Source organism: Urocitellus parryii, chromosome 5, assembly GCF_045843805.1.
Source record: "Urocitellus parryii isolate mUroPar1 chromosome 5, mUroPar1.hap1, whole genome shotgun sequence".
In the NCBI taxonomy this organism is placed as follows: Eukaryota; Metazoa; Chordata; class Mammalia; order Rodentia; family Sciuridae; genus Urocitellus; species Urocitellus parryii.
The window spans coordinates 59,688,736-59,704,960 of NC_135535.1; the positions used below are offsets into that span (position 1 = coordinate 59,688,736).

Here is a 16,225-nt window from a genome sequence, read left to right on the forward strand (position 1 = left end):
CATTGAAGTCACAAAAGTCAAGTTCAAGGCCCATGCCACATTGCCATGGGCCTTGAACTTGACTTTTGTGAATAGATAATTAGAGCAATTAGATAACAGGTATTAAGGAACCTGGTGCAGACTCTGTTTTTCTGATGGCTGCAATGAGGGGTTTGCAGATGGCAGTCATAGGACATGGCAGTCTATGGGAAGCCATCCAAGAAATGTATGAGGATCTTTTCTCATCATTGAAGCCAGAGAAGGAATAGGTATGTCATTGGGAACTTCCCATGGCACTCCCCTGTAGACAGACTGCCCAATGCATATAACCTTCCCCTCTGCTTTGTTAGAAAGGTCCTGCACAGTAGTACTGGAGATGGGCATAACCCATTAGGAATTGAGCAGCCTACCTGCCCCCACCTTTACCCTATTTTAGTGAAGAAATTTCCTTGGAACTTCTTTGATGTTTTCTGACATAAATAAAACAAACTTGGGCTTCCTTGTTCGTTAGAAGCTGGACCCATCTGGTCAGCTTTCCCATCTTGCCTTTGCTTTTGAAACTACTTTCTGTGTTCTGTGATTATTTCATTGTTCTATTTTTCCTAGCTTTTATTCTCAGCCAGCCCATTCCACTGGAGGGGAACCCCATTTCTATCATGGCATGGGACTTGGGCAGTAGCTATCAGGAAGAAAACTCAGTCACATCCAGGACAATAACAACAACAACAACAACAAAATAGAGATGCAAATGCTTTATAGGTAATGGCATTGTTCCCAGATGCCATTGTAGAGAGGAGTCTGGGAATGCAGATATTTGTAAATGAGGTTTCCAAGATGGAGAAATTTTAGAGGAAAAAGTACATGGGTGTTTTAGGGTTGGAATTCACCAACATGGGTGTGATGACGGTCAGATTCCCAGCAAAACTCAACACAGAATTTAGAAACAAAATGAAAAAAAGCAGAACATGTAGATTTGGGCCATTTATCAGTTCCACCAGGATGAATTTGTTATGGCTATATAATTTTTCATCACTGATTCCTGAGTGTGGCCTAGTCTGTGTGTCCAAATAGGAGAGAAATTTGAGACAGGAAATGTCAGCAAACATTAGTACTGGAGTCAGGTGAACTTATTAACTGAGGTAAGGTTTTATTTTATTTCATTATCCGTTAATAAAGAGTGCTACTGGTGTGATAGTAAACCAATTAATGCAACTGGACTGCCACTGCTGACCATTATAACTAGAGACCAACTCAAAACGTCTTATTAAAGATTCTTACTACTATATTGATATGCTATTTAATTCAATAGCTAAGACATTCTTTGATCAACCACTTCATGGAAATAAGTCTGTTTTATATTATCTATGTGACTAAGTAGAAAAAACACCATTCTAAAATATATGTGGAGTTTAATTTATCTGACAAATGCATTGGTGATCCTAATTTATGCCTGTCTCCTGCCATTTGAGCTCTAAGGATTCCTATTGCCATTTATGAAGAATATGGAACATTCACATGGCATCTGCAAAGCATGAGGGGGGGAGAACATGTCTTTATTATAGGCTTTATACTTATATAAACATTGGCAACATTGACACTATTCAATATTCAAATTTCAAAGACTCATTATATTTTAAGGCATCTAGGTTAAGTAGAAGGTTTGGGAAAACACATTAATTTGACCTGAAAAATTTCCCAATTGGATAAAGTATTAAGAAAAAGCTAAGATATTTTATTGAAATCATAAGATAGTTTAAGAATAAACTAGAAGAAACCTCTGTATACTACCTAGTAGAAAATCAGAGAATTATTCAGTCAAGAGAAGTGAATATTGTTAATTGGACAGTGACAGTATATATTTTTTAATCTTGATTATGTTTAAAGATAACATTCTATTAATACATTCTGTCAATACATTCTGTTCTGTGTTAATACAAATGAACAAAACAAAACAAAATACATAAAATATGTGTGGTTTGTAATACCATGAAAATCATAGGTCTAGGTGTACCCATCATCATCTTTGTTTTATGTGAGATAACCAGGACTGACTATGGTTATGTTTGTGAAGCAAAAATTTCTCTGCTTTTAGCCTCTGTTTCCTCACTTGTTATGATAATTCATGCCCTCCTGTAAAATCCCTTATGACTCTTTACTTTCTTCTCTTTTCTAAAGGGCACAAAACTATTCTTACATGTCAATTCTAAAGACAGAACCAGAGTGAATTTTTTTTAAAATCCTACAGCAAATTCATTCTTCTGTTTAAATCCACTCAATAGCTTTGATTTCCCTTGGAATAAAATTCAAATTCCTCGCTCTGGTTTATGATTCCTCATGATCACACTGCCGTGTCATTCTAATTCATCTCTTGTTTGTTCATCTGTACCTCAGTTCCTTGGAGAAGCTAAAGTTCTTTTCCACTTTAGGACTTTTGCAATACTTCCTCTCTCTGAAATACTCTGCATACTTTCATGGATAGGTCTTACTTTTGAGGCTCCAGATGAAGTGTGATCCCTGAAAAATGACTTTCTAGTGAGTCTTATCTATGTTGTAACTACTCCCTATGATATAAAACACCACTTTGTTTATTTTAGAATACTTGTTATAAATTGTAGTTATATATTCATTTGCTTTTTACTTTCATCCCCTGATCTAAAATAAGTTCCACAAGAACATAGACCATATCTATTTTAAAGACCACTGTAAATTCAGGAAAAGCTCTTTGCCTTGAACTTAACAGATATTTAAGAACGTGCTTACAAATGAACAAGACTAGTTTGTTTTTGACAATGGATTGACTGATTACATTTAAAGTATAATCAACAGGTTACATTTTCAGTTGTTTTGCATTTTAAGCTTTTAATATTCCATTAATGTCCTCAGTATATAGAGGCAATTTTAGGAATTGGAGAGATAAATACTATAAAGTCTACAAAGTCTCCAGGTTTTAGACTTTGTAGTAGTGAGTCTTAGAGCATTGATTTTTTCACCCACCTTTCAATTCTGCTTTTCTATCACACTTCTTTGCGTTGCAAGGAGATCAGGAATTCTTGCCCAGCTCCCTTCCATCACCTTCTTCCAGATGAACAATTTTAAGTGTTGGTGAGGATGTGGAATAATAGGAATTTTTCTGCATTAGTCTTGGGAAGGCAAAATGTTGAAGGTACTTTGAAAAATAGGTTGGCAGTATCTTATAATATTAAACATACAACTATCATATAGCATAGCAATCTTCACTCTTTTAGTATTTATCCCAGATAGATGAAACATGTCTACAAAAGAATTATATATGAATGTTCATAAGAATTTGAACAATAATAGCCAAAAATGGAAAATGATTCTAGTGTTAATTAACTGATGATTTGATTAAAAAACCCAATAAACAAAACCAAGAGATTTTTATCCTGAACGATTTGGCAAGAAAATGTTTCACAGCAGGAGGAGTAATTAACTGAGTATAGTACTGGTGATAGATCAAATAAGATGATGAGTAAAATTTGGCCATTTTCAAAAGCAATGGAGTGGTAATGGTGATCCTAAGAAAAGCTATTTTGGTGATTGGTGAGAACAAAAGCTTATGGGAGTGGGTTTATGTGTGAGTGGGAGGAAATGATTAAAGACAAGGAATATAAGAAATGTTTATGGAAATATTGCTATAAAAATCCAAAGAGAAATGTCAGACGAAGTGGTTGGTGGAGATAAGGAAGGGATTTTAAAATGGAGTAACTTACATGCACAGAAGGACATAAGAACAATCTGTTAGATAAATGCTGATGATTCAGGAGGAGAGGGTGTTGACTGTGGGAGCAGTGTCTTTCTGAGTGGTTGTGGGGACTGTTGCACAGTGGAGGTATGCTCTCCAATCTATTCAGCTAAGTTCATGTAGATTTATGTGTATATGTGGGGACAAAGGGAATTAAGATATTTGAAAAAGAAATAGAAATGTTGGGGGAGAAGAAAAGAAAAAAAACAAAAAGAAAAAAAAAAAACCACATGACCACATATAGGGACAGTCAAGAATGAATGAATTTTTCTTTTTTCTGATTGAGTTATACAACTGCCTGAGAGCTACTTAAGAGACCATTTCCAATAGTTAGCCTTAGACAAGTTTGGCTCAGTTATCAGGGGAAAAACACTTTAAATTTTTTCCTGCTTATGTGGAAAGTCTGAAAAATCTATAACAGGCTAGTTTTGGGTAGTGGCCACCACTGTCCTTTTGTTAATACTCCCACCCCGGGGATGATTTACTTATCACAATCCCTCAGTAGTAACAGGAGGGAAAGTAAAGCATATGCTCACAGAGCCCATGTGAGGGTGGGAGTTTATGGAAGTTCTTTTTGGGTTGAGTATTGAAGGATGAATGCCATATTTGGTAGGTGAAGGAGGAAGAATATTACAGATCGAGGAAAGTTCATTGCAAAGGCTAGTGAGTAATTTCATGTGACAGAACTAAATTATGGTATGGACAAGAATTAGAGAAGATAGTGGGAAGGAATTTTATACCAGGTTAATAAAGTCCTAGAATGCTGTTTTTAGGAGCTTTGACTTCAGTTTGTTCTCAATAGGCCAAAAGGCAGCTACTGAAAAAAAATTGAGGCATGTGAAGAGTTTGTATTCCTTTTTGTAAGATTATTCTGGAAAGAATAGGAATGGTGGGTTTAAGGAATAATGATTTAAAAGGAGACAGAAAGACCAATTTGGGGAAAATGATCAAGAAGTACAATTTATGATAGCTGAGTTAAGAAACCAATCTCGGTATCCCTCAAAAGGTGAATGAATGGTTGAAGAATATGTTATATATATACAATATGGCGTTTTAGTCATAAGGAAGAAAGAAATTATGGCATTTGTTTGTAAATGGATGGAACTGGAGAATGTCATACTAAATGAAATCAACTGGACCCAGAAAGTCAAATGTTTAATGTTTTCTCTAATATTCAGAAGCTGGAGAGAAATAATGATTTTTTTTAAAAGAGGGAATCTCATGAAAATATAAGGGAGAATAGTAGTGTAGAGGAATGAAATAAGGAGGGGAAGAGGATGGGAAAGGGGAGGAACTATGGGATGAAATTGACTAAATCATGCCATGCACATGTATGAATATATCAAAAGGAGTCCTGCTTGTGTATGTAACTATTAATACTCTGATTAAAAAATAAATTGATAAAAGGGAGACCAATAAAGTAGAGGAGAGGAATCAGGTGAATTTCAGAAGGTAAGAAACGGGTTAGTACTGGGGACTTAAATGAAGCAAATTATGTTATATGCATTTTTTAATATGTAAAAGTAAACTCCACATTTAGGTATAAAAAAAGAAGTATAATACACTGATTCTCCATGTTCCTTATCTGTTTATGCCAAGGACAGTATATTTCCAGTTATCCATACTTAAAGTCTATGAATGACCTCTCTTTCCTCTCATTTCACTTACTAATCAGACAGTAAATATCATTGATTAATTCTAATTTTTATAACTGCCTAATATAACATTTTCCAAAGTAGGAATATTTACCTAAAGGGCAAAGTCCAATCCATTTTTTGATTCTGTTCTCTTGCAAGATATGCTCTTCGCTTCTTACTCTTTATCTTTCTAGATATGTTCTAGGTCTAAAGAGAGTTCTATTTCTTCACAGGGTCTGTCACAATAGGAAGCAGTATTGCATTTTGGTGATGTGTAAGGACTATTCTACCTGATGTATGTCTTTCGTTCTGTGCCTCAGATTTATTATCTGTAATACAGGAATGATAAGAATACTATGTTGTTATTAATTATTAACATGTAATGACCATAATAATTATATCTAATACATAGATTTTTAGTTGATTCTATTAATACCATACGTATTTCTTAGTATAATGCCTGCCACATAGTAAATAGCATAAGTGCTTTTATTGTTTTATTTGACCACAGGAATTTGTCTTCATTTTTGCAATTCAGGAGGCATTTCAATATATGTTGTTTTATGAAGTTTCTTGTATTGTTAACCTTTTATGGTTATATATCTTACATATTGTTCTTTTGTACTGGGGCAGATTTATTATTATTTTTTTGCACTCCTATACTACAGAGTATAATAATGAACATATATATTCAAGTACTTATTTAGGTGTGAACAAAATGCATTGAACACCAGAGTACTAGGACTTTCTCGGTTGCCAGGAAAAATGACTACCTGAATGAGAAACACATTAGCTTTGAGTAGGTTTTTAATACCCCAAATAGCATTTTTTTCTCTTTTCAGAGCAGCCACTTTGGGATCAATTGTGCTAACAATATGTTCCCTGGAGATGTTGGTACTGAGGACTAATAAAGACCCTGTTCTTCTAGATCAATTGTGCTAAACAATATGTTCCCTGGAGATGTTGGTACTGGGGACTAGCAAAGGCACTTTGTTCTTTAATGAACAAAGGTTAAATGGATATTTAAGAGAAGCCATCCCACAGAGACTTGTGAGGAAGTTGCAATGGGATCTTCACAGGCAGGTGGTCAGCAGGCTGGAGAGAAGAGCAGCAGAGATGGAGCAACCGGTTGAATGCCATCCTTGCATTGACTGGCCTGAAAAAGACATTTTAAAGTTTTCTCTCAAATCTATCATTTAGGTAGCCACAGATCTTTCTCATCATGGAGAAAGTAGTTATTTAACTTGAAGATTGTATTTACTTTTTTTGTAGACTATTTTTTTAAAAGAACACTGATATAAGAGTGAGAAAATAATAAGGAGGATGTCCACATATCCTATGCCCAATATCTCCTCTTATTAACATCTTATATTAGTATGATGCATTTATTACAATTTATGAACTAATACTGGTCATTATTATTAAATAAAGTCCATAGTTTATTCAGACTTTTAAACTTTTTACCTAATACCTTTTTCTATTCTAGAATCCCTGGGATCGCACATTACATTGAGTTGTCATGTATTAGGCTCCTCTTGGCTGTGCCAGATTCTCAGACTTCCCTTATTTTTGATGGCCTTGGTATTTTTGAGGGGGGACTGGTCAATTATTTTGCATGATGCTTCAGTATTGGAATCTGTCTGCTGTGTTTGGGATGACCAGAGAGGTGAAGCACAATTTTTGGCCTGTCACATTGAGGTTACTGATCAACATAACGTATGACTGTTGATGTTGGCCTGGATCTCCTGGCTCAGACTGTTTGTCACACTTCTCCACTGTAAAGATTCCCTCCTCCCCACACTGTTTCTATACTATACTCTTGGGAAGGAAGTCCTATGTACCTCACCTAAGGAGTGGGGAGCTGTGTTCCCCTGCTTTATATTTACCTACATAAATTGTTTGGACTACTTTTACACAGGATGTCTCTTCTCCATCATTTATTAATTTATTTAAATATTTATTTGTATCACTGTGAACTCTTGAATACTGGATATTTTGTATTATAATTTAATAATATTTTATTTATTTTGTTACCTAAATTGTTCCAGCTCTTTCAGTTGTTTCTCTGCACTTCTAACATACGTTATCTGTATAATTGCACTTAAAAAGATGGTTCAGGAGGCTCATACTTGAAGAAATGTTCTGGATACCAAAGTCAGGGCTGAATGTAAGCGGTCCTGCTTGCCTTACGAGCACTCACTTTTTTTCTTTCTGAGAGTGACATATAAATTCTATGTTACCAGGGACCTTTCTCTATTTGTTTAGTGTCATATTCTCAGTGAATAAAACAATGCTTACCACAAGCAGTTATTCAATAAATAATTGCTGAATGAATAAATGAAATTAAAATGGCAGTTCTTAGAGGGAAGTGGTAGGAATACTTTCCTTGCTTGCCTTGAGTAAAATGTAATGATATAAATAATAACTATAGTACTTTATTTTCTTCCTTGTCCTTAAATCTTGCATTGTAGCACATTTCCATGACCACACTCTCATTTCCTTAATCATGCAAATAGCATTTTTAGTGTAAGGTCTTAGTGACACCAAACTAGATTGTATCTAATGAAGAAGATATTTTGGGCTGCAATTGTGGCTCAGTGGTAGAGTGCTTGCCTAGTATGTGTGAAGCACTGGGTTCAATTCTCAGCACCACATAAAAATAAATGAGAGGTATTGTGTCTACCTACAAGTAAAACGAAGATTTTTTTTTTTAAAAAGCACACGTGTCATTTTATTAGAATTACTGGAGGAAAAATACGAGATACAATGAGGAAATATTTATAAATATTAAATGCATCCATAATGTATATTATTGAACTATGTATGACATCAGAAAGATTTTAGGTTGTGTATTAAAATCTGACAACCACATATAGGTAATGAACTGGCATCTATTATCAAGAATTTTTAATTCTTCCTCTGTCAGAGGCATTTTCCCTCAAAGAATAATAGAAACAAGATTAATGCATACATAATACAGACATTGAAAACAGTAGGGTTATAGTGACAAAAAATGTAGAATAAGAATATTTTTGTTGAGAGACTAATATTTAGATTGGAACTGTGATAGCAATGTAGGTGTATGAGAAGAAAATAAGAATTTTTCATAGAAAAAAATAATAATGCTGAGTGAGTAAAATTGGGCATAGATCAGGAAAAGCTGAGGGCAAGCAGGGTGACACACATATACACATTTGTGAACATATATGTTTAAAATTTGCCACTTGGTATAAAATCCCTCTACCCTACATGTAAAATTAAACTCCACAAAGTTCTGAATTTTTTCATTAATCAGAGTTGACAAAGTTAATTCTGGTCCTCAGTTATTTGATGTACTCCATGTTGAGATTACAGAGATTTGACCAATGCCCTCCATTTGCATTTCCCCTTATGAGTGGATACAAGAGAAGAATGCTGCACTGTCCAGAATAGAAGTAGGTGATAAGCTTGTCTGAACTTCAGGTCAAGTGTTGGTCCTATCCATAGGTACTTGGTTCTTGAGGGGCAAATTGAGCAGATTTTAAAGATAAACTTTACAATTTTAATTTTATCATCATCAATCAAAGTAAATGACATTATTCTTCACATAAATTCTGCTTGCTAAAAACTCACAATGTGGTGAAGTTATTAACTCAGAAAAAAATATATTAATCACATAGCTATATGCTTAAATTGATGATCAGAAGAGAAACTAGAGAACACTTGTTGTGTTTTGTTATTGTTGTAGAAAGGCAAAAAAAGAATGGCCTTTGGAAATAGTCTGATTTTTTTCTGAATATTTTTCAAGTGTAACGAAAGCTTATACCCATACTATGCCATATATGAACAATGTATAAGTTTGATTAAATTTTAAAGCAATTGATGAGCAATTTGATGTTTGATAAATATAGATAATAGTTAAGTAGGAACTGTGAAAGCACAAAAGTTTATTTTTATAATTACAAACCATGAAAACAATAAAAAGACTGTTTTTATCAATCAATAGAATGAATTACAAGTATTTGTTTTTCCTTCTCAGTCCCTTATCTCTAAACTCATCCTTGTTTTTCACACTCTGCCTTGATTTTATCTTTGACATCTTAGAATGTTCTTTACAAATGATGAACTTTTTTATTGATACGTTGATCAATTCTCCTAAACTCTAACATTCTTAAATCAAGAGATTTTGTAAATCTGAATAGTTGGGGAACTTACCCAACCAAGATTTAGTCATACTGCTTCTAAAATCAGGGCTTATTCTTTGTAAGTCCATGTCTAAACATCTTCAATGGCAATCTCAGTAGAGGATATTCCACATTTGGTAGTCTTATTCTTTCTCTTTTGAAGTCAAATTGCAGTATGCCCAAATAACATCCAGAAAAGGTAGTGTAAGCATTTTTGTAGATTTAAGTTTTCTGGATATAAATTTAAAAGGAAGATTGTAATTATTTTCACTGATTTAGAAATAACCTTACTAACACCTTTGCTATATTCCTGAAAAATGAACATTTTAAAAAAGAAAGATCTTGGGTGTACTATTTTTTTTTGCTTTAAAGTTTTTCTATTGATGCCTTTATCTCTTGTAAGCTTCAGTAAAGAGTATTTAATGACTCTTGAGCAACTGGGGTTATATAATGAAGTATTCCTAAGAACTGAGAAGTGGTCTCTGGAAATTTACATTCTATACCATAAGAAGGGCATATGGCCAGAGATGCAATTTCTACTGATTTGCAATTCCTTTTTATAACATTGGGTCTTTGACTAATCTCTGGGGCATTCAATAATTGAGCAAACCTTTCTGAATAAAGTAAACTTAAAAGAAGACAAAATAAATTGTTTGGTTTAGGTTTTTGCATTATAAGAGAAAAATGTTCCAGGGAGAACATTAGCTTGATGAGTCTACCAAATTAGAAGAAGCCATGTTTGTCACTTTCATGAACAGTGCTCACAGTTATTCAGATTTAAATGTAAGTAAGCCTCAAAAAAAAATCTATAGGCTCTCAGTTCTTTGTGAGAAATACAATCCGTTTTACTGTGTCTTTGAAAGCTGCTTTTACTTGTTTGTTTCGAAGTGTATAGATAAAAGGGTTAAGCGAAGGGGCAACTGAAGTATTGAGTATGGATACCACCTTGTTAATGGCCACTCCTTCCTTTGCTGAAGGCTTGACATAGATGAAGATGCAGCTGCCATAGGTGATGGAAACCACAATCATGTGGGAGGAGCAGGTGGAAAAGGCCTTTTTCCTTTGTTGGGCAGAAGGAAATTTTAGAATGGTCTTGACAATGTATGTGTAGGAGAGAGTGACACACACCAAGGTAATACTTAGTGTCAGTATGGCAAGAGTCAAGATTATTTTCTCTAAAAATGCTGTGTCTGAGCAGGTTATCTCTAGAATAGGATATGTATCACAGCCAAAATGATCAATCTCATTTGAGTCACAGAATTCCAGCTGGAGGCCTATGCCAAGAGGTGGGAGGATGAGCATCAGGGAAGCAAACCAACAGAAGAGGACTAGTATAGCACAGACTCTGTTGCTCATGATGGTTGTGTAGTGTAGGGGCTTACAGATGGCCACATAGCGGTCATATGACATGGCAGCTAGGAGAAAAAATTCTGTTGCTCCAAAGAGGACAACAAAAAATAACTGGGTGGCACAAGCATTGTAAGTAACAGTGTTGTCACCAGTTGTCATAGTATACAGGAATCTGGGAATACAAACAGTGGTGAATGAGACTTCCAGGAAAGAGAAATTTCGGAGGAAAAAATACATGGGAGTTTTAAGATGAGAATCCAAAAGTGTGAGTGTGATAATGGTGAGGTTCCCAGCCACACTCAACATGTAAGTGAAAAACAAAAATATGAAAATTAGAACTTGTAGTTTTGGATCATCTGTCAATCCCAGCAGGATGAATGTTGTTATTGCTGTATGATTTCTCATCCCTGCCTTGTGCCAAGTCACAGGTGATTGGACCTGAAGAGAGGTGTCAAAAGAAGCCAGCATTGGAGTCTGACTGGAGATATCCCAGCCAGACAGCTCAGTGCACTTAATATTCCTTTACCTGATAACCAATTACCATATGGAACACACCCATACCATTGACATCTTACAAGAAGGTTTCTATAGGAATTCTGAATATAGATCCTAAGCTTGTAACTCTCTGAGGAGAAACCATTTTTGTAAAGTGTCATTTAAAAACCAAGCAAAACATAAGTCATATGTGCAGTATATAATTTATTAACATTATTGCTTGGAGGTGACACTCTATTTGTTCTTATTCTGGAAGAATTATGACAACTTTGGAGTTCTTTTCTCCTACTGTAATGTTCTATTTTTAAAGTCAAGGAGGATTTGTTAATTAGGATTTTTTGTTGATCATTAAATGTTGTTGCAATGAGTTTTAACAGCAGCACATTCATGTTAGTGTTAATTCTGCTGTTTGAACTTTTAATTAACTCTAAATTGGGTAAAGGGTTATGATACAAAGGTGTAGGGGCAGGATTGTGGATCGGTGCTAGAGTGCTTGCCTACGTCTGAGGTACACAAGTTCGATCCCTGGAACCACATAAAAAAAATTAAATAAAATAAAAGTATTGTTTCATTCTACTAAAGAAATAAAAAAAATTACAAAGGTGTACATGTTTTGTCATCCTTATATTTGTGAATAAAAAGCATTTCTTTGTATGAGTTCATTTTAGTATGCATAATATTAGCTAAACAGTATATTGGGGTTCATTTTAGTTTAATTATGTAAGTAAGGAGTATAATTTGCTCTTATTCAGTCCCCAGTCCTTCTCCTTTCCCTCTCCTCCTCTATCTACTCTTTTTTAAACTTTTTTTAGTTATACATCAACACAATATTTTGTTTATTTATTTTTATGTGGCGCTGAGGATCGAACCTAGTGCCTTACATGTGAGAGGCAAGCTCTCTGCCACTGAGCAAGAACCTCAGCCCACTGTCTACTCTTTTGATCTTTCTTCTATTTATTTGTAATTTTTTATATTAGTTCCTTGTGGATTTACATGAAAGTGAGATTCATTTAGGCTTACTCATAAATAAACATAGGACATGTGGTCAGATTAATTTAACCCTTCCTCCCTTTTCCCCTCCTTCCTCCTGATTCCTTTCCTCTACTTCATTTATCTCTCTTTATAGTGAAAAGAATTTCTAGCCAGTTTGAGACTCTTAGGCATTGTGTTCCCTGAAACTTCGAAGAGGAATAAAGAACCATTTTCTGGAACCTGAGCATGAACCTGATTGAGTCCTGCTGTGGTGTTGGTCAAGGACAGAGCCCAGGAGGAGAGATCTGTGGTGTTGCTTTCTTTGCAGCCTGGTCCACCCAGTCTTCTTAGTGCCACTCAGTCACCTGAGTCTGTCTGTGACCTCTTTTTTCAATGATTCCTGCTGTTTCATTCCAATCATTCTCCCTGTTAATTTACCAACTGTCTTCCTAATCTTGTTTATGTTCTCTGGGTTTTTGGTAATGTAACTAGTTCAGGCAACATCTAGGAACAGATGGAATCTTACAAACTCATCTTTGTAAACAAATAATAAAGTTCCCTACCTTTCTCTTTGGCCTTTATCTCTGTCCATTTCAGCTCTTCCCAGAAGTTTCAAGCCTCCTTGTATTCAAATTGATATATTTTCAAGAACCACGTTAGATATGGGCTCAGGGAATTCTGCTTCACTTTGTATCCAAACTTAACCCTCATTGCAGTTCCATATTTTAAGCAGCTGTTTTCAGATATACAACTTGTAAAAGAGAATATTATAAATTCATTATCAGCGGTGTATATGTATTTATTAACTTAAAAATTATAAAATGTTATAAAAATTGTTAGAAGGGGGATTGTTAAATGTTCAATTTTAGATATAGCTCACAATTTATAGAAAAAATCCTACAAACTATTGTATAAAAGAGGAAGAAACTGAGTTTTTAATTGTTTAAACAACTGCTCCATTTGCACCCAATATTTGTGGTCCATTTGAGAATCAAAGACAAGGTTCTTTTCTCTTATTTATTACTGTCCAAGAAAACAATCAACATCAATTCATTCAAATAATTAAACAATAATTACTTATTATGTATAGAGCATTATATCAGATACTCACTATAGGTTCCCCTATGAAAAAGTTGCTTCCTAAAGAAGATTTGAGTCCACCAGTAGAAGATAATGTTTCATATTAACACATTTTCATTGACATGATAACACAAGGTAACAGCAGAAATGTAATTTTAGATTTGAAACAGTAACTATTTCATCTTTTTTCCTTGACAATTGTTCTTAGTTATACTAATACCTATTCATATTTTCCTATATAAATCCACATCCAACAGGCTCTTTTCTTTGTACTAAATTTGGCAGTTCAAGATGTCATCAAGAGCAGGCCACTTGGCACAGGGTTCACAGATATGATTTTAGAACAAGGAAAACTGCATGGGAGGAATAAATCACCTGAGAGATGCCATTGTACCATCAGGGCCCCTGGCAAGTACAAGGTGATAGACCAGGTTTATTTATTCCATCTGAATTACCCCTGTTCCTCTCCCTCTGTTCTCTCCCATGTATTCTTAGTAACTTTGGTGATTTGGTTTTTATTTTTTTTTAATGAACTGTCTAGTACATTTTAAAATATATTGCAGACACTAATATTTTATTTTGAAACAAACCTAATTTAGTCTTCATTTGGGACCAAGACTTCTCACAGATTGGACAGTTTGGTTCAAGAAGAGTTTGAATTCTGCATCTGCCAAAACCATGGCAAAAGGACATCAATACCTGATGGATAAAAAGGGGATATTTCTTGTAAGATGATATCTAATATGGATATTATTTGATATCTATGACACTAGCAGATATTTCTGAGTAGAGATGTCTTTTCTGTAGTCTTCTGTATTTCTAGAGAGTTAAAACAGTCTTCTCAACTGATACTCATGGCCAGGATAAAGGAGAAACTGGCCATCAGAGGAAAATTTCTAATTTCATTTTCTTCAGAATGACACTTTTATAGAATTAATTATCAACCCCTTCATGAACTGAATTTAAGATTTTAAAACTGATTGTTCACCTTCTTCCTGCTTTACAGAATATGGAAAATATGTCACACAAATTCCATACTAATTATATACTTACTTTTTGCACCCGTCTTCATTAGAGGGCTTTGACAGAACCACAGTGTAGGAGCATTAGCTGTCGAGGAGCTTTGTGTGTATTCTGTGCCCACTCATTTTCACCTATCTCAGTCCCCACCCTCAGCCTCCACATGAGCACATGTATGGGTGGACACACAGATGCACACACACACTCACACTCACGAAGTTGTGGCAATTGACAGTTCCTGTCTAGATTTTCATCACTCCTGCTATCATGAGACCAGTCTCTATCCTCTCTTTATTCCACACATCTAAAATTGCATCTTATACCAGATTACCCATTGATTCTGTTAGTTCAAGGAAAAAATATAGTGGTGTAGAGCAGAAAAGAAAATTCTAGTCTGTTGGAGAGCTCATGTGGTCTTGGTCAGGGAGGCAGGCTTCCCTGAAATTTCTGTAATAGCAACCTTTGTTTTATATTGCTACCAGTGCCCAGGGAACAATGGAGAAAACAACAACTCAGTCCTTGGTGACTCAGTTTGAGAGGTTATTCACAAATTGGTGGCAGTCTAATCAACAGTATAAAAATTTATGTAGCAATAGGGACAGTGTCCTCAGAGACCTGGAGAGTTTAGTATGTTTGAATTCTGTTTTGATTATTTGTTGAATCTCTGTATTTCCCCAGGATTAGATCCTGCCTGGTACTTCATATGTATTATATGCTGTGTGTTTGTGACCTAAATCCCGTGTGAAATAAAAATCCTCTACTGAAAGAAAATTTAAGAAGTCCTATTTTACAGATAGGAAAACTGAGGATCAGAGGACTGCCATTCAGTGTGCTTCCAGGGGTGGTGCAGATTTTGAACAAATATTTATCTTAGACTCCAATATTTGCTTCTGTGGAACACAGCATGAGTTCCTTCCCCCAATAATTAGGAGGCTCACTGGCATTTCAGATGTGATGTTCTCCTAGTCTGCCTGGCCCACATTGTCATCACATCCCTTCCTACTTGTTTCATTTCAGATAAGCGGTGGAGCTACCTTTGATATTTAAAGGAACAGAGAGTTTTGCATCCTAAGCACTGAATAAAAAGTTCTTGGTCTCAGGATATGTTCTATATTTTGTTTTATTGTGACTTGTCACTACCTAATGGAGTGAATAAGGCTTTTTCTTTGAGTGTTTCTGGACTCCAACTCCTGCTATTCCTGTTGATCCTGGTGTCACATGATGGACCTGATTCCAGAGGTGTGCTCTGCAGCAGTTGTCTTGGCTGTCCCTCTGCTCACTGCACCACCTGCTGTCCACTCAGCACTGCTCTACTGAGTTTTCTCACACATCACTCCTGTCTGTCTGTCTGTCATCCCTGACAAAGGGGATAGGTTGGATATAAAGGAGATGCCTCTTTATTGGATAAAGTTTTTTAAAAAATTTGTTCTTTTTAGATATCCATGACAGTAGAAAGTATTTTGACATATTGTACATACGTGGAGTATGACTTCCTGTTCTTGTAGTTGTACATGATGTGGAGTTACACTGGTCGTGTATTCGTATATGAACAGAGGAAAGTTATGCCCAATTCATTCTACTGTCTTTTAAGTGAAGTTTTGAGGAATAGCTGATGAGCTGTAGCTAACACTGGTCATTTCCCTCCTTGTTCTGCTTCTTTTTATCCATAGTTACTGAATGCTCATTTTATTGAGGGTGACAAAGTGCCCAGATAAAATACTACCCACCTCCCTGAGAGCTGATTTAGCTGCATGGCTAAGATTATG

The 16,225-nt window shown here is 35.2% G+C and overlaps 1 protein-coding gene across 1 annotated transcript; it reads right to left on the reverse strand.

Annotated features, from left to right (window-relative positions):
• Window positions 1-2,355: 2,355 nt before the first annotated feature.
• LOC113189545 (olfactory receptor 6C2-like) lies at window positions 2,356-11,297 on the reverse strand. Its single transcript, XM_026398385.2, has 2 exons — window positions 10,380-11,297; window positions 2,356-2,373 (listed from the first exon to the last, which is right to left on the reverse strand). Exons 1-2 carry the CDS (start codon window positions 11,295-11,297, stop codon window positions 2,356-2,358), a joined length of 936 nt encoding a protein of 311 aa, XP_026254170.1.
• Between the last annotated feature and the right edge of the window lie 4,928 nt (window positions 11,298-16,225).